Source organism: Spermophilus citellus (assembly GCF_964194105.1).
Source record: "Spermophilus citellus genome assembly, chromosome: 2".
In the NCBI taxonomy this organism is placed as follows: Eukaryota; Metazoa; Chordata; class Mammalia; order Rodentia; family Sciuridae; genus Spermophilus; species Spermophilus citellus.
Window position 1 is genome coordinate 225,993,067 of NC_138183.1, and position 21,540 is coordinate 226,014,606.

The window sequence follows — 21,540 nt, forward strand, 5'->3', positions numbered from 1 at the left end:
GGTTGGATCAGTTGGTTTGTGCTTGGGAAGGGCTGGAGCCTGGTTTCAGCCTGGCCTTCTGCCTTTCCTTCCACCCAGGACCACTTTCTGAATACCTGGGTGTCCACCTCCAATCTGCCCATCACCAACAGAAGGGGAAGGAGACAGAGAGCTGAGAGATGAGAGAACTTTTTAGCCTTTCCTCCAGGGCATTCATTATAGGTGCCGTGTCTTCCACTGATGCTAATAGCCGCAACTCCCCTTTCTGTTTTTTATATTTTAAAACCCTGACATGTTTTCCAACTAAACTTATATTGAATATGTCTTTGCACACTGTACACTTCTCTCCCAGAGGGTGAATCCCTCCTTGATGGAAAGTCATTGGCTTAGGATGACCCTGCAGTTCCTTTACAGAGAACACAGGGGTACTCTGCCCTCCAGGGACCCAAGTTAGGTTTGTGTATATGAGGCAAAATAGAAAAATCCAGCTCGATATTGCTACCTAACAGAAGTAAGATTCCATCTCAGGCTGATTCATCTCTTTAATTCACTCCAGAAGCAAAATGAACAAGACCCAGGAAATGATGGATCAGTTCTCCAATTCTGCTCTTAGTTACCCTGGTGTCCTTGAGCAAGTCAGTCAGGCCCTCTGTGCTGCACACTCTCACCTTGAGGATAAGGGAGAGGTCTCAGCTGATCATGAAGAATCTTTGTTCAGCCACAAATAAAACAATTCAACTTGAGCACAGGAGGCTGAACTGGGCCTGGTTGTATGAATCTTAGAGCCTGGTATGATTGTAAATAAAGGAGTAAGAGAACGGTGATGTGAAAGTCATGGAATCTTCTGGATGGAGTTCCTTTGAACATAGCGAGGGACCTGTCTGCCTGCCCTAGGCTGAGTCAGTGGTGGGGGCTGAGGTGGGTGGCCAGGGATCCGGTGGAGGTGCTGAGGTAGGTGTCTGAGCTTCTGTGTCAGCTCGAGAGATGTGGGTGCACCTCCCTCTCCACTGCCCATAGGGTGGACGGAGAGGCCCAGAGGCCCCAGGCCTGCCACACTCCTCAGGGGAAGGGAGAGGAGCCATATAGTTCTGGTCTTCTCACTTTATTTCTTCCTGTAGTGATGAGAAGGGGCCCATTGTGACAAAGGCAATAGCTACCATTTATTCACACGCAGGCAAGTGCCTTGTAGCACTGCGTTAGAAGAATCATCTGCTCTTCACAAAGATTCAATTATAAGGTGTTCAGATGAGGAACTAAGGCCCAGAGGAACCAAGTGACATACCCAAGAACACTCAGGAAGGGGGAGCCAGGACTCAAACTCAAGCCTCTGCATGCAACTCCTCAGCCCTCCCAGCTGCTCCCCCAAGAAGAACCTGTTCTTTTTTAGGGGAGCTGGAATGAACCATGGGGGAACCGTCCAGGTGTTGACTTCTGGACCCTCTGCGGCTCCCACAGCCTCCTGTGATCCTTAGAGGCATTTTCATTTTTTTAGTATAAAATAACTATTTTAACCTCTTGAAGTGTATAATTCAGTGGCATAAGAAATATTCAGTATTGAACAGACATCACAGTATCCATTTCTCGGACTTTGCCATCGCCTTGGGGTCTTCGACTATTGCCTTTATTTAATGTCTGCCTTTGAGTCTTGGCTGAAAGTTCCATAAATAATCCAAAAGGGGTCCCCTCTCTCACTCTCATCCACTGATCAAGGGAGGCCAATGTAGGAGTAAGACTTCAGCAGTTTGATCTGTGATTTTACTAGATGAACTACCTTTGGACCAGAAAGTTCCCATCCCCCAGGTAGGAAGCACCCAAGGAATCCTGAGAGTCCTTTTGGGGCCCTCAATCACACAGCGTAGCAGTTTTGCCTGTGCGGGAATTCAGCTGACAGAAGAGCTGGAGTCTCTCACAAGGGCCCTAGAAAGAGAGCTGCTGTGCACCATCCAGGGGGATTATTTGGCATTTATGGCTTCAAAGAAGTAATTTTGGAGACCTAGCGGCGGGTTTATTTCTCTCTTGATCCCTTGCAGCTTCACGCTCTGCGTCTTGTTATTGTGTGTGTTGTTGTGGTTGACTGCGTTGTCTGGCCCCGTGTAGGATGTGATCCTTGGGGTGGCCCCTGGCAGCACCCTGCTGTCCTGGGTGCCATAATGACAACACCCTTTTTATATACAAGCTATTTCCGTACCTTGGTGGACGGGCGGTGTTAACCATGCTTGGCCACACTGTGGTCAAATGAACTCTGTTAAATGAAGCTCTTCGGTTACATTCCCAGCCCTTGTCAGTTTTGGTCTCTTAAGAAAGTGATCGTATTTTTAGTACTTAGAAGTTTTGGTGTGGCTGTTTGAAGGCCGCAGTAGTTCATCGGAGGTGAAGTGTGCTTCCAAAGGGACATGGAGCAAAGACTAGATTGGGGAAGTGGCCTCAGCAATCCTAGAAAGGCTTAGTGTTAATTTTTTAATAACTTAATTAATTAATTAATTTTTATGTGATGCTGAGGATGGAACCCAGTGCCTCAAACGTGCTAGACAAGTGCTCTACCGCTGAGCCACAACCCCAGCCCCAGGCCTAGTGCTTATTAACACCCCCTTCATGTACTACCCATGACCTGGAACTCCCCTGTCAACACCTACATGTTGATTATAGATACTGGGCATTACCAAAACCTAGCCATGGACGAAGGAACCCACCTTAAAAAAAAATCCTTTTTTTTTTAAACCTCAAAGTCCACTAGGAATATGTTCACTGAAATGTACACTTTCTTATTCCATTTTTTACAGAGAAAGACTTGGCCTTAGAGATGGCCAGTAGCTTGCCAAGGGCCACACAACTGGCAAGAGCCAGTATAGAGAGTTTATTCTTTCCATTAAGCTGTCCTACTCTTTAGGTGGGAGAGGACCTGGGAGACTCTGGGTAGCTATAGGGGCGGGCATCAACAAGACTCTGCAGAAGAGAGACAGATGAGGGTACTTAATGTGTGGTTTGCCCAGATGTAAGGGGCTGAGTTGCAGGATGGAGTTGAGATTCCTCAGCAAAGCTGTTGAGAGAGAAAACATCAAGGTAGCCCTGAGCCAGGGCTTCTGAGTAGGAACCAGCTCCCAACCCAAGTCGCTGACCTGCAGATCTGATGTGTTCCCATATGGACTCTTAGCAATACATGTCATCTTAAATGAAGTCTGGGTTTGACAGAGCCCTGTAAGAGAGGTCACTGCTACTGGAGGAAAGAGCCCAGGATTTGGAGTCAGGGCTGCTAGTTGTAAGCTGTGCAGACTTAGACAAGTCAATTAAACTTTTCAACATCTATAAGAGGTGGATTGTGATTCCTAACTCCTGGGCTGCTGTGAGGGTGAAGTGAGGTAAGGATGAAGTAGAGCAGAGTGACCCTTAGGGCTGTCTAGGGCAGATGGTGGTTGTGGTCCCCGGTCAGCAGGGCGTCTGTCCTCTGAGCACCCCCTCTGCCTTCTGCCTCCACAGTGCTGCAGGGCGTGGACAACTCGCTGGTGGGCCTCTACAACCAGAGTTTTGCCCGGGTTATGGAGCAACGCCTGGCCCAGCTCTTCATGATGTCCCAGCAACAAGGCCGGCGATTTAAACGGGCTACCACCCTGGGAAGCTACACTGTGCAGGTAGGTGTGGGAGAACTGTGAGGGACTGTGCTTCCTGGGCTGTACAGAGGACATCAACGCTGCCACCAGCTGAGCCATTTACTCTGAGGTTTGGGGGAGTTGAGGCTCATAAACATCCTCCTACATTGTCGAATAGCTAGGTTATGAGGGAAGGAGATCTCAGAACAAAGTCTGCATACATGGAGATATTTCTGAAATGAAATTTCATCGTCTATATTAGTCAATTAAAAAATAGAACCCACCAAACTTACAGTGAAGACTTGAGCACAGAGTGATTTAGGCAAGAGATGGAGCAGGCTCTAGGGTTGCCCTCACACCCTCTTACCATCAGTAAGTATGCCTGCCGGAATTTCAACAGCCAGCCGCGGAACTCCACTGCAGGGATGCACTTGGGATGCTGGAACCTGCCTGCCCAGGCCATGATGGCTGAAGTGCATGGGAATTAGACAGTGGTGGGAGTACACATACCCCAGCTCCCTCACCTCTTAGCGAGGGGAATTCTGAAATGTTTCTTTAAGAACATTTCCAGAGTTTTCCCACAGAAGAAAGCTTTAGTCACCCACTATGTCACGGACTCTTTTCCCCATCCATGCATCACCTCTTCACCCTCCTGTCAGTTTCCTGCACCTCTCAGATAAACTAAGAGCACGAAACTCCTCTGTGGGGTCTGTTCAAGGCAGTAGCCATGCCCAAGGGCAATGTTTCTAAGCCTCCCTAGATACCCAGTTCCCACAGGAGTGGGGGTATCTCTAGCATATTCTAACCCATCCACATATCTTGAGTACTCCTGACTTCACCAATGAGAACCCATTTCTAACATCTGTTATACTAATTAACTAAAATTATCATGCTGAGCATGATATCAAATTATAGAAGTGCCTCTGTACACGTGGGCCTCCCTAATTGGAATCTAGCAGGCTGCCCCTGGCAGGTGACCTCCTGATTGATAATTGACCTCATCTAGCCCACTTGCCTAGTGTCACACAATGAGGAAAGTCTTGAAGGAAATTGCAGACACCGTCACAGTCCGCCTGCAGATCACATCCCCGTGCAAGCATAAAAGTTAAGCAACCCATCTTCTCTCCCTGCGTGAGTCAGCATCATGCCCCTGACACCACGCCACATCCCCTTATTCACAGTTGGGAATCTGGCCCCTTGTCTTATTGGTTGCTGCTTTGGTTCTGAAAATCTTTGTGTGGTCTGTGATGACCTCATCACAAAGTAAAGGGACAGTTAATTTCACATGCTGGGTTTGTGATTTTCCCTCTGTAGGTTCCATAGAATAAGCCCTATAATCTACACTTCTCCAGATGGCAGACAGGAGGTCGGATGTCTGTGCAGGGGGATTTGTATCAGCCAAAGGGGAGAAAAGGACCACACAACAGTCCTGGTGTCATTTGTAATCCTAAGAAACCTAACACATTCTAGAAGGACTCCAAAGGTGTTTTCTCTCACTTTTCTCAAGTGCACAGTGCTCTTGATCTTATAGCTGCCCACGAAGTCAGTGTGAGGCAAGTAGGGGTTTGTTTCTGCAGATCCTCTGACATCACCCCCAAACCCTGGGTAGAAGAAATTGAGTGACGTTCGTAGATATCCGAATGATCATTCACCTCTATGTGGTTGCACTAACTTCTCCACCTATCGGCAAAGGAAAAGCATGCCCAAGTTTCCCTCCCAGCATTTACTCTAAATTGCTTCAATCATCCAACTCAGAGGACTTTCTTCTGTACTCAGAGAATTTTAAAAGATGACCTTCCTTCATGAACATAGAGATTTAGATATCTAGAATTTAAAGGTATTCCTCTAGTTCATATATTGGGAAAAAATTGGATCCTAAGAAGAAACCATATAACCTGTAAACACTTTTAAATGTTTGACTCCATCTGTAATCAAAGTCATGCAGGCCTTAACTACCATTTAGATGTCATTCTTATCTACCAAAGGTTGGTAAAATGTCCTATCCAGCATCGGTGAGGACACAGTGACACGGGCTCTTCCACACAGAGAAACTGGTATGAAATTTCTGGAGGCAAGTGAGTCACAAACATCTAGATGTCTTTAGCTAACTCCCAGAAATTTATCTCAAGAAGGTAAAGGTGAACACAAAGACAAAAAAGTGAGGGCAATGTTTTCCAGGGAGTATCTAGAAACTAGTTCTTTAAGCTAAATAGAGGCAGAGGGGCTCGTTAGCCAGATTGGGTTGAGCAACACTGCAAGACTGCATCTTATAACTCCTTCTTAAAGATTCCCAAACTATATTTGCATTCCCAAACTCTTAAAAAAAGGGGGGGGGGAATCTCTTTAATCTCCTTAATTCTGTTCAACATACTGATTTCCAAATTGAAAGTGTCAGTAAAACCCTTATCTTGCATAATATCTGTTTTATGAACTCTTTTTCAAACTCACAGCAAAAGTTGAAAAAATTATACAGTGAACACTCCTATACTCATTATAGAGGTTCTATGATTAACCTTATACTGTTTCCATTTTATATTTGATAACATATATAATTTCCATATACTTCCACATACTTTCCACAATACACGTTTCCATAAAATCCAAATCACAGATTGGTTTTGAAGTTCTTGTGTTTCATATATATGGAATTGTATAGTGTATTACTTTTGTATAAAACTTTTTTGACTGAGTATTATATACTGTTTTCAAGATGTACACATGTTGCAATATCAAATGAAGTAGAGGAATACCTTTAAACTCTAGTTATCTAAATCTCCATGTTCATGAAGGAAGGTCACCTTTTAACATTTACACATGTTGCAATATCAGGCTTCTATATTCATCTACATTGATGCCAGTAGCTGAGAATAGCTAAAACATATTCTCTTGTGCGAATGAAATGCCATTGCTTATATGTTCTTTTGTTGATAGATACCTGGTCTTTTTCTAGTTTGTAGCTATTAAATGAGGTTATTGCTAATGTTCTTCTATACATTTGTTGTGGTCACACATTTTCATTTCACTTGGGTTAACAGGAGTGGAATTTATGGTTCACAGCGTTTGTTATACAGTAGTTCTATAAGAAACTACCAGACCTTTTTCCAAAGTGGTGGTACCATTTTACATATCTGCCAACCAGGCATGGAGTTCCAGTTGCTTCATATGTTCATCAACACTTGGTATTGCCAGTCCTTATTTTAGCCATCCTAGTAGGTAGATAGTAGTGTTTCATACTTTTAATTTTAATTTCCCCATTGAGCATTTTTATGTGCTTATTGGGTATTCAGATATCTTCCTTTGAGAAGTGTCAGATCAGATGTTTTTGCCCATTTTTATTGGGCTGTAATAATGTCCATTTTTGAATCTTTATATAGAGTCTATGTTCAGAAGAATGTAAAAAATATCAGAGTTTAAAGTATACTAATGAAAAGAAGTTAGCACCCAAAGGGTCAGATCATTACCCTTTCTTACTCCAGAAGGGTTTTATGTGTCTTTGATGATACTCTCTTCCCTCCTATTGGAGTAAAGCATGATTCTGGATTCCATATTAAATCATTCCTGTATTTCCTGTGTAGATTTTACCATCCATGTGTGTATCCTTAAATAGTGTATCATGTGGTTTGCCTGTTTTGAATTTTATGTTCTGTGATTTATCTCTGTCACCCAATATCAGGCTTCTATATTCATCTACATTGATGCCAATAGCCACAGTTCATTCATTTTCACTGATCTATAGTATTTCATTAGGTTGCTCTAACATAACTCATTTATCTAGTCTACTAGTGATTTTTGAATTTTCAGTGTGTTCACTATTATGATGAAAGCTGCTCTGAGAATTTTGCACTATCTTTTAATACTTTACAAAATTCAAGATATACAGAATATACTTTGGAAAATACTATGCTTCAGTTTAATGTTTATCCATCGTTAGTTATCCGGGCAGAAGTTAATAACCTAAATGTGCACTAATAAATGGTTAGTTAAGTTTACCAGGCATGCATAGAGTAGAACATTATACAGGTTAAAATCCATGTTTCTGTACTTATGATTATCAATTGCTAATTACATGAATAGAAAAGTAATAACTATCTAAATTATTAATAATAAAGGCTTTGTGAAATAAGTTTATGAGTTAGGCATTTGAGATGCCGTGCAGAAATAAACATTTAAGTTCTTGAAATATTTCATGTCACTTAATAATGGAAGTAAAACATAGTGGTACATGATATAGGGAGTATGATTAATAATTTGTAAAATAACACAGAAAAGGTTTGTGTGGAAATAAAGACTAGAAGCAAATACTCCAAAATGATCACAGTAATTAGTTGGTAGAGGAGGGATTATAGATCATTTTTATTACACTCTTTAATGCTTTTTCCATATTTTCAAATTTTTCTGTATTGAGTATGCATCACTTTCATAGTAAAGAAAAGCAAAAAAATATCATTTTAGAAAAGGAATTTAGTGTTGTCAAGAATTGCTTTTATCAAAGATAGCTTGGAATGCAGACCTACAGGTCATTTTTTTTTTCTTTCTGGCAATTGCAGATATTTGAAATTAAAAATCTTGTCTGAGAACAACCTAGCGTGCCCTGAATTAACGTGAAGTCCTACTTTCTAATGAGGCCAGAGCTCTGTGGGGGCTGGGAAACATCACTATCGCATGTTTTCATCTCCAGCTTCAAACTGTTCTTTCCAGATGTTCACATCTTCCTTCTCCTCCCAGTCTCCGGCTCCTGCGTTAGCAGACTTCTTGAGGCGCTGGCTGTGGGGAGGTACCAAAGGTGGCTGTGTAACATGTAGGGTGTGGGGCCACTCAGCCTGCTGACCGCCCGGGGGCCTGCACGAGCCTTGCAAGATGCCCTGTAAACACGTGGCCTCTCTTTTTCTGAAAGATGGTAAAGATGCAGCGTGTTCCAGGACCAAAGGACCCAGCAGAGCTGACTTACTACACCCTGTACAACGGGAAGCCACTGCTGGGGACCGCAGCTGCCAAGATTCTGAGCACCATTGACTCCCAAAGGATGGCCTTGACCCTGCATCATGTTGTCCTTCTGCAAGCTGACCGTAAGAGAAATGTCCTCTCGTTCAGTGTTTTTTTTAATGCCGTTCAGTGTTTTCTGTGAGTCAAAGTGATTCTCAAAACTCATTTTAATGGTGTCAGAGCTAAACGTATTTCTGTCCTGGAAGGTTCTTGTGTGCATGCGTGTGTGTGTGTGTGTGTGTGTGTGTGTGTGTGTGTGTGGTGGAAGGGGGTGCTAGAGATCCATCCCAGCACCTCGCACATGCTAGTGCTGCCACTGAGCCACACCCACATCCCTGTTCTGGAAGGTTCTTAAATCAATCAGCGATATTGACTGTGTTATTTGAAGCAATAGGTTTTGGGTAAGGGACGTGGTTTGTAATATCCAAATGATGGAAATGTTATCTCTCTGCCCCCAAGTGCTGCTTACTCTTCCTCCTTGTATAATTAGTGAACAGCTTTGAAAAATTACTACAACTGAGATTACATGTGTGTGCTGGGGGAATTGAAGATAATTTTATTCAACAAACATTTATAGAGTCCTGCATGAACTGAGCTGAGTGCTGAAGGACATACAGAAAAGGGCAAGACCTGGTTCCTGCCCTTAAGGAGCCAGGGAGTTCATGCAGGTACAGAGACGTCTAATGCAGGACGAGCCTGGACGAGGCAGTGTGACATGGGGGTCAACAGAGGGAAGGTTGGCTTTGAAGGGGCATCTGAAATTAAGCAAAAGAGAAAAGAATAAAACAATAGCCACCTCTTTGACCCCCTCTCTGTGGCAGCTACTCTGCTAATTCCCTAGATTCCCTTGCCTTCTACTCTCATTGGGGCATTGTTTATTCATCTGCAAAGGAGAGGAAACTGAGACTCCGAAAAGCAAAATAACCTGCTCAGCATCACAGAACCAGGACTTAGGTACCCCAATACAGATCAGGATCAGCCTGACTTCCAACCTGTTCTTATCTTACTGCACTCCAAGAGCTCAGCACAGGGAGAGGGGGGACTGTGCATTCCGAAAGGAGAACACTGTGAGCAAAAGAATGCAGAGGAAAAGTACCAGCTGAACTTGAAACACAAGGGATTCAGAGGGCCTGGGGGAGCAGGGAGAAACAGGTGGGAATTGATGGATTTGGAAAGGTGTATTGATTGGAAAACTCAGGCCTTGAACGGCAGAGGAAGGAGATGGTATATATTGGGCTGTGTGGAGCTTTTGAAGATTTCTGAGCAGGGTCGTAACCTCCTTGGAACAACCCTTTACTTATGGAGGTTAATTGGTCGGCAGTGTCCAGGATGGGAGAAGACAGGAGGTGGCAGCAGGTGGCAGGATCAGTGAGGAGGTTCCCTGGTGTCTCAGGCACTGGGGACCAAAACAAGTGCTATAATGAAACAGGAGAGGTAGGAAGATGAGAGATTGCATGTGGCAGAAATCTCAGGGCTTGGCAACCCTGAGCATGGAAGGTCATGGAAGGTCATCTCCCACGGGTTTCCTAGCCAGTGTCCGTGCTCCTCAAGAACTGGGCATCTGCCTCATTATTTTCCTCTCCTCCTCACCTTCATGGGGGATGACTTTTGCTTCCAGGGGGATGGTGCTGCCCATGGTTGTCATGCTTGGCCAGAATAATCCTCAAGGCACACCTTCGTGTAGGATGAGGATGGTCGCTCTGCAATCTGGTTTTTGAAATGACATTTGGAACAAGATTCTTTTCCTTTGCACCTCTCCCCTTCCTTTTTGTGGGCTCTGTCTTCATCTCTGTTCAACCTGCTTTCTCTATTTTGCTGCATCTTCTATGTGGATTCCCAGGCTCTGCTCACAGCTCTCTCTCTCTAGGTGGAGAATAAACCATAGAGAACAGGTGTAAAAGCCATTTCAGGTGCCAGGAGACAGGTGAAGGTGCTAGAAGTAGAGATTAAAGGAGTGGGTGCATTTGGGAAGTGGGGGACTGAGCTGGTGGGGCAGGGTAGTGGATTCACTGTGTGGCAGCAGGAGGAGGTGGGAATCAGAGGACGTCAGGATGACCCCTAGTGTTGCCTTGAGTGTGTGTTGTGAGGTTGTTTGGCCAGATGCAGAAGGTGTGGGACAAAGAGGCTCAGCGGGGCTGGAGTGGGAATGGGAGAGATGGAACTGAGATTTTGGTTTTAGGCACATCAGGTTTGAGATGTCTACTAGACACCCGCATGGAACTTAGGAGAGGTAAATTTGGGCGTCATTAACATACAGGTGACATTTAGAGCTAAGGGAGTAGGTGAGGGTAACTGGGAGAGTCTAGCTCGAGAAAAAAGGATGAAATTGATCTTGTGGAGTCTGCGTGTGGAAGAGTGGCAGGGGGCTGGGAGGACACCCAGGAAAGAGGGGTTCAGAATGCAAGCCGAGAAAGTGAATCTCATAGAAGTGGGGCAGCGGGCTTGTCCATTTATATCCTCTAGAGGCAAGGCCCAATGAAGAACTGTTGGTGATCTTGGCCGGAGAGGTGTCTGGGATGAGGCTGGCCCAGGAGTACTGTGATAGGGAAGTAGTGATAACAAATAGGGAAATGAACAGGGCAGTTGTTGGAGGGGCCCCTGGGAAATGCTGGTGTGAGTTTGGATATTAGTGGGGGTGCTGTAATAGAGAGGGAGGTTTTGACAATGCAGGAGAGAGAGGAGGGTTGAACCAGCAAAGTCCTTGCGTGGATAAGGGGCTGGGATCTAGCTTACTGGTAGAGGGTAGAGGGGTCCACAGGGGCAGCTCATCCTTTGTAATGAGAGAGAGAGCCGAGTACAAGGGTATGTTTGGTAACGGAAGCCTGGGGACACATTCTCCGACCATTATGCTCTCTTGGGGCATACTGAATGGAGTTGGCGGCCGAGATGGAGGTTGTGTGGGGCACTTGAGCAGGGGTGGCAGAGCAAGCTGGCCAGCACGATGACAGGTTTCCAGGACACCCCTCCTCATCCTGCCTGCTCTGTCCAGACCACTTCTTCTATTCTTTCAAAATCCCAAACCTTTCAAAGCTCCTCTTCCTCACTACATCATCTCTAGACACACACACACACACACACACACACACACACACACACACACGGGCCCCATCGCTCACTGGACATTTTTGCACCTGGCCCATTGTCTCTTCCTGTCCGTCACTCCTCCCGTCCCAGTCCATCTACTCCTTTAGCCATGGATCTGAGACCCCCTCATTTCTGTTTCGGGCCTCTGGTACATGGAAGAGATGAAGAACTGACCTCATTGAAAGCAAGAGGTGAATATGTGTCCAGGAAGAGGCTGAGGCTCAGGGGACTTTGCTGATGACAATCAATGAGGACAGTGGAAGGAGCTAAGAGCAGGGGTTGGAGAGGGAGGGCATATCAGGTTAGGTGCATGGAGCCTTTGGACGTGAGCCTGGGTGGGGAGGGATGACTCGGAGGCTTGACTGTGGCTCGGATTTCAGACCCCAGCCTGCCCAGCTCCAGGCTGCTTCCCTTTTACTGCTGCTCCTCTATCCCCTTCAAACCCCTCAGTCCTCTCAGCTCCCTTCTCCAGTAACTTGCAAATCCACTTCCTTTTCTCCTATTCCTCATTCCTTCCTGCTCAGCCTGGGGCAGCAGCTTCCTGAGTGACAGCCTGTCACTCTCCTGGGCAACCACCTGTGGTTATAAGACTCCTGCAGAGGGAGGTGTGCAGAACTCTGAGGTCAGGCTGCGCTGTGCATATAGATCTGAGTTAAGATTAGAATGCCCCCAGAATGTAGGTGCTTAGGAAGGGAATATAGCTAAAGGATGGAAGAGGACAGAGTCTGGGAAACGCCTCCATTCCCAGGAGCCGATGAGGAAGAAAATAGGTCCAATAATAGGAAAATTGGTCCACATTTTTTTAAAACCCTACCTTCTCATGGATTTGAAATCAGCCTCCAATGTTAATCCCAGGTCAGGTCTCTGAATAGAGGGTCCCAATGTTGAATGCTTTGTCCCATTGAAGAGAGAAGGTTAGCATCCTGTGTTTTAGAGCCTTCTAAATTGCTAGTCCCAGCATCAAGACTGGAATCTGTGATGCCCGCTTGAGCCTCACCACCTCTGGAGATGAGGTGGCATTTGACATCTTAGGAAGCAGCTGATTTCCCTGGGGCAGGCTGATATCAGCTCCATTTACAGATCTAGAGTGAGGAGTTCTTCAAAGCAGTTGGGCAGCTAAGGGACTGGGGAACATTCTTCCCATGAGATGCAGAGTGGTTTGACTTCTGTGGCCATCAGACCGTCTTTTCAGAAATGCCACTTAAAGGACACAGTAGAGTGGAGCGTTGAGGACTCACTTTTATTCATTCCCTCGAGGAATATTTATTAAGCACCTACTGGGGGTGGCAGGCACTGCCCTGGGCACTGTAGAGCGTTAGTGAAGGAAACAGAAAAAAAGAAAATCCCTGCGCTGATGACTCTAACATTCCTGAATGGGCAGAGTAGTTGCACAGAACAAGAAAAATGTTAGATGCTAGTGACATGGAGAAAAAGCAGGCAGGGACGGGATGGGCAATGTGGAGGAGATACTGGTTACAATTTTAAATTGTTGGGGGTCAAGAACAACATCAGGGAGGAAGTAACCCTGGAGAGACACCTGAAGAGAGAGAAGGGAGGAAGGGAGCAGCCCTGAGGACACCTGGGGACCAGGTTCCAGCAGTGGAGGAGGCTTCAAGGCTCAGCGAGGAGGTTACTGAGAGGCAGAGTGGTGTGACGAGGTCTGAGGCACAGATGGGGCCACAATCACTAGGCTCACAGGTTGGACCCTGAGTAGGATACGATGCTACCAGAGGCATTGATTAGATGCCACCAGAAGGAGGAGAACGACATGGGCTGAGTACTGGTCCCTGGGCAGAGTCTCCCTGGCATCCACCCACCCAGCTGTGGACTCGAATGGCCACAGGAACGAGTTGGAAATAGTTTCGAGTGGATTCTTCCTCCTTTCAACAGTTGTCCACATGAGAATAGTCTATTCTGTGCTTAGATTATTTAGACACTTTGACTTAATTTCTTCTGACAAATACTGTGTGTGTGTGTGTGTGTGTGTGTGCTCACACTTCTGCTCATATGTGTTAATTCAGAAACAACTTAAACTATTTGTTTTAGAGAAATGACTTCCTATCAAAGTGTCCATCCTCCCTGGGCTCAGTTTCCTCACCTGCAAACTGGAATAAGAAGAGCTCACAGACAAAGGACCCGTCCCTGTGCCCAGCACAGAGGAGGCACTCGGAACCCAGCGTCTCCTTTTCCTTTCTGTCCTCTCCTGAAATTCTTGCAGTTTAAGTAACCGCTGTTCCTTTTCACCTTGGTGCATGTCTTTGTACCTTCAGATCATGTGCCAATGAATATATTGGGTTTGGATGACTTCATTTGACCTAATATTTTGATCATTAAATGAATTTATTAATGCACATAAGATAAGATAAATCTATTCTCTTCCCCACTGAAATAGAGGTGAGGGAATTTTACAATTGCACCAAGAAAAATGGCATCCACCAAGACAATAAAACTGAGTAAGATCAGAGCATGCAAATATTTCATTCTAATGGATGGGGAAAAAAAAAAAAAATATATATATATATATATATATATATATTCTATTCCATGTAGATATGTGCTTTTTGGGGGGGCGGGTATGCTATACATTTTTCTCTATCAGGATAAAATAGCCTAGCCAAAAGAAGTATATTGATATTTTTCATAGAAGCTCTGAGCTTTAAAAAATGTTAATGGCACAAAACTCACATATAAATACTGAATTGCTAAAAGCAGTAGCAATTAAGGGTGTAATGTCAACAGAAGCACATTACCTAATGAGCTGTTTTCAGAAGTTAATAATGTGATTAATCACCGATTGATTAAAAACTGTAGACGAAGAAGTTCTTTGGTACTAATAGTATTTGAAGCCCAAGGGCAGCCAGATGACAGGTTCCTTGGTTAACAAGGAACCTGCAGAAATCAGGAGGTGGTTGGACTCAGACAGGAAGGCTGGCGGGCTCCTCAGACAGGCCTTCCCCATGTGGTGCTTACCAGGGGGGTCTTTATATTCCAGGGTCTAGGTCCTGAGCAGTAAAGTCTAGTAGTCTTCAGAGTCGAGGAGGATAAGGAGGATCAGCTCAGGCTAACCAGACTTTACAAGAAATGAATACACAAACTAGAGTTAAAATATGGGCTAGAAATACAATTACCACAGAGATGGGACTTCTCCTTCTAACTTGCTGATACCCTATCTCTCTAGTTAGAAAACCTATTGGGTGGTACCCAGGGACGGCATCACCAAGCTGAGTCAGCCCGTGGCAGCCATCTTGCCACTAGGATAGACCTGCCATTGACCAGCTCACCCACATCTGCCATGGAACACATCCCCAGGATGAACAAGTCCTTGCCTACCCTTTAGTTTTTCTCTGGATTCCTACAGACCCCACTCCCTTTCATTAATTTAGACTGTAGACTATTACTTTTTTCTTCTTCTTTTTTTTTTTTTTTTTTTTTTTGGTACCAGGGATTGAACTCAGGGGCTCTTAACCACTGAGCCACATCCCCATCCCTATTTTGTATTTTTATTTAGAGACAGGGTCTCACTGAGTTGTTTAGCACCTCACAGCTGCTGAGACTGGCTTTGAACTAGCGATCCTCCTGCCTCAGTTTCCCAAGCTGCTGGGATTACAGGCATGCTCCACTGTGCTTGGATGTAGACTGTTACTTTCTTTTAAACTTACTGTTACTTCAGTTCTGAAAACATATTAGTCCTTTTGATTGGACTGACGTGTTTTCCAAGAATCCCCATCAGTGATTCTGGGGGAGACTCCTTCATCTCCTGTTTCTCTCATTTTCCTAACCAATTTACCAAAACATTGGAAGAATTGTCAGCAAACACCCATGTACCTACTGCTTGGAATCTACAATTAGAATTTTACTATATTTTTTATCATAGATGAGTTTAACTATTCCTCCGTCCATCCATCTGTGTATTTGGAGGATGCCTTTAAAAGTGAGTTCCAAACATGAGGGACTTCTGTCCACTTCAGTATGCATATCATTGATTAGAGATCAACATTCATTTGTGACTTGCTTTAAGGAAAAATTTACATACAGTGAAATGTATGTATCTTCAAGTGCATTACTTGATGATTTTGGACAAACACAGCTGTGTCACCCAAATAGCCCTCATGTTACAGAAAACCATCACCCTGTAGCCCTTCCCAGGTTCATTCATTCCCGCCCAGCCCCATAAAGACACCTGCTGCCCTCAGCACTTTGTCCCTGCAGACAAGCACTCTGCTTACTTTTTCCTTACTCTAGTTCTGAGGACAGACTGATCCTCTCCATTGACTGAGCCATTCCTAAGTTTTCCAGGGGAGATTCATCTGCTCATGTTATATTTTATTCATTGCTCATTCATGGAGTGACTTCCCTTCAATATTTAGAGTCATCTCTTGGTGGCTTTTTAAAAAAAATATATTTTTAGTTGTAGACGGACACAATACCTTTATTTTTAAAAATTTATTTATTTTTATATGGTGCTGAGGATCAAACCCAGTGCCTCACACGTGCTAGGCAAGCCCTCAACCACTGAGCCACAACTCCAGCCCCTCTTGGTGGCTTTTGCCTTCTGTCTCCAACACACACTTCTAATTCTCGGATTTTTTTTTTCTTCTCCCCTTTTGGACCCTTGGACATGACCACTGAGGAAAATCAATACTGATCATGTTTTATTTTCTCCTCTTTTTAAATAATAGTAGAAGCTAGAATTTATTGAGCACCTACTAGGGAGCACAAGAAAACATTACCCTAACCTATTTTACAGATGAGGAAACTGAGACTCAGAAGACTTGAGTCCCTTGACTAAGGTCACACAGCTGCAGCTGCAGAAGCAGAGGCGTTCTGACCTTGAACCCTCTTAATCGCGGCTTCCTCCCATCTCCTGACTTGGGGCTGGGAGGATTTCTGTCTGGGTTCCCTCTTCCCAGTGCTCCTTGTCACCTGCTTCCCGCTGGCTCTCTCCACAGCTGTGGTGAAGAACCCCCCTAACAACCTGTGGATCATTGCGGCAGTGCTGGCGCCCATCGCCGTGGTCACGGTCATCATCATCATCATCACTGCTGTGCTCTGTAGGAAGAACAAGAACGACTTCAAGCCAGACACTATGATAAACCTGCCGCAGAGAGCAAAGGTATGTGGGGGCAGTAGGGAGAGGACAGGCACCCGGGCCTGCAGAGGCTCTGCCTGCCTTTCCCTCTCGGCTCGTGTGGCCACTGCAAGTGTCTTCAGAGCCATTGTTATAGTCCTTATTTATTTATTTATTATTTATTTATCATTTGTTTTTGGTACTAGGGATTGAACCCAGGGGCGCTTACCACTGAGCTACATCCTCAACCCTTTTTTATTTTTTATTTTATTTTGAGACACGGCCTCACTCATTTGCTTAGGGCCTTGCTAAGTAACTGAGTCTGTCTTTGAATATCCGACATTTCTCTCAGCCTCCCGAGTTGCTGGAATTACAGACGTCCGTCACTGTGCCAGGCTGTCATCTCATTTTGAAGGAGACCCTTTATTTCATAATCAGGACAAGATAATTAATATTTATCTGATGCTCACTCTTGGCCACAAATGCATCCAACTGGTTTTCAGATAGCAATTCTCTAATCCTCACAGCATCACTTGGAGGAAAGACCTTATGTGACAGATGAGAAAACTGAAACGCAGAAAACTAGGAACTAGAGAGACCTGAAAGGACTTTAGAGATGATTTAATCAGATTCCCTTCTTTTACATGTGAAACGTAATTCCTTCAATGGTTCTTGAGTAGCAGAACTGACCGTAGCATCAAGCGTGCTGTGGTCTGAATATTTGTGTTTCCTGTATTCATACAATGAAATCCAATGCCATGATGTCGGTAGAAGGACCTCTAAGAGATGATTAGGTCATGCAGGTGGAGCCTCTAGGAATTATTTAGGTCCCTTATAATAGAAGTCCTAGAGCTCTCCCTGCCTCTGCTCTCATGGGAGGACACAAGAAGTGGGCTTCTGCGGCCTGCTAGAGGGCCCTTGCTAGAGTCCAGCCACGCTATCCCCTTCTCCTGGACTTCCAGCCTCTAGAACTGTGAGAAAGAAGTGTCTGTCACTGTCACTCCCTGGGGCACGTCAACTCTCAAACTGTTCCTTGTTCCGTCCACTGGAGTGACTTCTCTTCAGTGGCTGCCGTGATAGACAAGGAACATAGCCAGTGCTGGATGCCCATCAAACATCAGTTCCAAGGCTCTCCTGATGCCTGGCCTAGAGTGCCTGCCGTCCCCTCTCTGTCAGCTGCATATCTCTGCGAGTCCACATCTGGTGACTGGGAGGGGGCTGGACTGGGGAAGTTCTGAAGCTGATTTCCTAGTCACGTCGCTGCTCCGTGATGTTCTCTGAGGGAAATAGCCTAACTGTGACACCCAGTGCTTCAATAATGTCTGACAATTTGCTGGCTCTTCTAGGTCTCTCACCCCATGTGTTCCTCACAGCAGCCCTGTGAGGTAGGTCACAGTCAGGGCAGGTTTTATTATCCTCATTTAACTGCCAAGAAGCCCAAGGGAAAGGAAGGCGTTGGGGTTGGGCCAAAGTCGTAGAGCTAACAGCGTAAGTGTGGCTGGAGCCCTCATCTGCACATTCCATACCTACCTGACCCCTGATATGGGCAGGGAGCGTTAGCTGCCTGCTCTGAACCTCTGAGCTTGGTCTGTGTGGAAAGGGCCAGGCACCCTTCATGCTTCATATCCATTGGATTGGAGGTTGGCTGTGGTGACCGTCCTTGCTGGGGGTCATGTATTACATGCCTTCACTTTTTCTTCCTAATCACACCTCACTTCAGCAAATCAAGGGTTTTTTTTTTTTTAAATTGTTTCCTAAACCCACACACCTGTTGTGAAGCTGCAGCTTGATTAGACACTTTTCCACTGAAAAGCTGAACCCCAAAGAATATTGTTCTGCTTCCGTTGATGCAGAGGCACCTGCTTGCCAGACGCCCGCCGCAGGATGTTGGGAAGGAGGGTACCAACTGTTCCAAGAAGAAGGATTTCACTCTGTCTTAGCTGGGTTACAACATGAGCCTTTCAGACGTGACAGTAATTACCAGAATCTAATTGCAGCTGGGTCCAGGAATGTAAAACATGCCACTTCGGGGTGGGAAGTGGCATCTTTGTGTTGCAGATTAAACCCAAACCTTACTCATCTGCCAAGATGAGTTGGGCAACACACGATTGCAGCATCCCTTCTGGCTTGGAAGCTGTCTGGAGCTGGGGCAGATGACTGTGGCTTTCCACAGCTCCTTTGGTGTCCCATGCAGCATGCTTCCTAAGATACCTGGCTGATGTCAAACACCAAGTCAATTTATGTCCCTGGAGCTGATTGCTTTCTCTTGTGTTTGATGCTGCTGAATGTCTTCTCCCTCGACAAGGCTAGGCGAAGCACTTAAGATCTCCAAAGCCCCTTTGTCATGGGAAAGCAGCAGAGTGGAACTGCTTCTGTCTTACTGCAGTGCTGCTGTTGCAAGCCAGGGACACTGCGGTGTTTGAGAGAGCAGAGAGTGGCTGCATCGCTTCTCACAACCCGGCGCGTGTGTGTGAGCAGAATGCAACCATGCCAAGGGACAAGGAGGAATGAGAAAGCTAGCCTTTGCCACCAATCCATAGGCTAGGTGGATGGCCCTGGGGACATCACTGCGTCTTTAGCATGCAGGATGCCGTGCCAGAGACGTCCTGGGGACCCTTCCTGAGACTCAGTAATAAACTTAACATGCTAAGCAGAGGAGGTGAGCGTGGTTTTCCTGGGAGCTGAGGCCAGTGCGTGGATCCTGCACCCCTTCTTCAGAGACAAGGTACTTAGACATCCCCCTGGTCACCAGGCCACCAACTGGGCTTCTGAAGGTGGAATGTTGAGAAAATGGTAAATGCGAGCAGGCCAGGGCTCATGATGTTTGTACCTCCCCTCCTCCCAGTTCTCTGTATTCTTTGTCATTGGATTTACAACCTCCCCCACCCCCGCTAACCCCAGTTTCCTCCTTATGTAATTAAAGAGAATATTGCTTCCTGGAACAGACATCCTTGGGAGAAAGTAGTTAGGGCCATTCCTGGTGCAGGATGGAGCTCAGAGGGCCGGCAATGGTTGACATGAATTTCTGCTGGGACAGAACATTCATCTCCTAAGTCAACTGTTTCCTCTTTTTTACATACTACCTGTATGAACTCAGGAAAGGTACTTAAAATTAACCTCTTTGTGCCTTGATTTTCCAATCTGTAAAATGGGGGTGGTAACAATATTCATGGATAGGTTGTTGTGAGGAGTAAGTGGGTTAATATATGTAAACTGCTTTGAGCTCTGCCTGGTACATAATACATATTTCATACAAGTTGGCTTTTATTGTTGCACATGCTTTTTTAAATAGGTCTTGGTAATATGTCTGTCTTTGAAATCATTGGGGATTATTTTTATTTGACAATTTTATAAAACTCATTGCATTAACTATATATACTTCATGAGGTTGTATTACTCAGGTTGGGAGTCACTAGGGTGAGCCCAACAGGTAATTAATTAATCTTAGGTAACCTGCAAGTTAAAGGTTGGAAGACAATTACCCTGGCGAGTCAGAAAAGTGAGGAAAGAGTCTTCATTTTTCACTGCTTACCTGTGTGATCTTGGGAAAATGACTGAATCTCTCTGAGCTTTTGTATTCCTGCTGGGAAAATTAAGACTGTGACATTTGTCCTGCTTGCCTCATGGGTTCATTGTGAGGACAAAATGAGGTATCAGTGCTTTGAGTGCTGTAAATATTGAACATAGGTAAGAATCTTTATGATGAACCTAATAACAACGACCACCTTTTAAGATGTTGTTCCCTATTGTCCCTCTTCCCACACACCTGTAATTGAACTAGTCACCTGAAGTATCCAGGGAAGGGTAAGGGGCCAAATCCAGAGAGAGTTGGGAGAGTGGGGAGACAGGACTATAGCCTGCTCTCTCCATTACTAGATTCTTGGAAAATTTTAGCTGTTGGAGGCTTCCAGTGCCCCCCAACCAGAAGTACAGCAGAGCTGCCCAACCAAGATGGTACCTGCAGAAGGGAAGGAGAGGCCCTGGGATGAATCTTCAAGCAACGGGTAGATGTGCTGACCCTAGGTCATGGATTCATATGCTGCCTCTATCACAGAGCAGCTGTGTGAGCTTAACTCCTCTAAACCTCAGTTTCTTCATTTATAAAATGGAGACTCAATAATACTTATCTTTTTATTTTATATTGAGAATGCATTGAGTGTCCACTCCTGGACCCGTAATAGTAATGAGACTGAAATCATGAGCTTCTTCAGGTGAGGAACCAGTGAATATTATCTTTACGTCTCCGTCCCCAAGCAGAGTCTCTGACACAAACCAGTGTTGTTGGACCAAAAGTGAATAGGATCATGGGGGGAAGGAGGGGTGGCAGAAAAGGGGCCAACAGAAGATAAGACTGGGCAAGTGCATTTGGCCAAAATGCAAAGGGCCTTGAATGCCTTGCCAAAGAGCTTGGGGGGCACAAAATATTTTTATTGAAGGAGTGACATGAACAGATATGGTTTTAAGGTAGCCTTGGAGACTTGTCAAGGGTGACTGTGGAAAGGAGTCCAATGGACGCCACAAGGTGGAGGCCAGAGACAGTGAAACAGCTTCCAGAAACATCCAGAAGTTGAATCTGAATGACCAGTTGGTTGTGGGAGGAGCAGGTGATTTGGTATTCTAGGGACTTCATCAAGACACCCAAAGGCTCCTTTGGTTCTGTTTCCTGTAGCACCCAGAAAGGGGAGGGAGGAGGAGGACACAGTCTTCCCTTAGCAAATACTATTTCAGAAACTCAAATCTGGTCCTGGCATCCAAGTGCCACTGGTCACACAGGGGTCAGAAAGTGTGTCTCAGAAAGGGAGACTACTCATTCCAGAGTGAGTTCCCCAGGGAATTGGGGAG

At 45.3% G+C, this 21,540-nt stretch overlaps 1 protein-coding gene across 3 annotated transcripts in view; it reads left to right on the forward strand.

Moving 5' to 3' along the window:
- KIAA1549L (KIAA1549 like) overlaps positions 1-21,540 on the forward strand; it is a 262,887-nt gene that overhangs the window by 179,922 nt on the left and 61,425 nt on the right. For all 3 annotated transcript variants that reach the window (XM_081279968.1, XM_081279969.1, XM_081279970.1), the window contains exons 9-11: positions 3,454-3,605; positions 8,458-8,629; positions 16,580-16,743. In XM_081279968.1, coding sequence (XP_081136094.1) covers positions 3,454-3,605; positions 8,458-8,629; positions 16,580-16,743 — 488 coding nt within the window. The remainder of the gene's footprint in view (positions 1-3,453; positions 3,606-8,457; positions 8,630-16,579; positions 16,744-21,540) is intronic.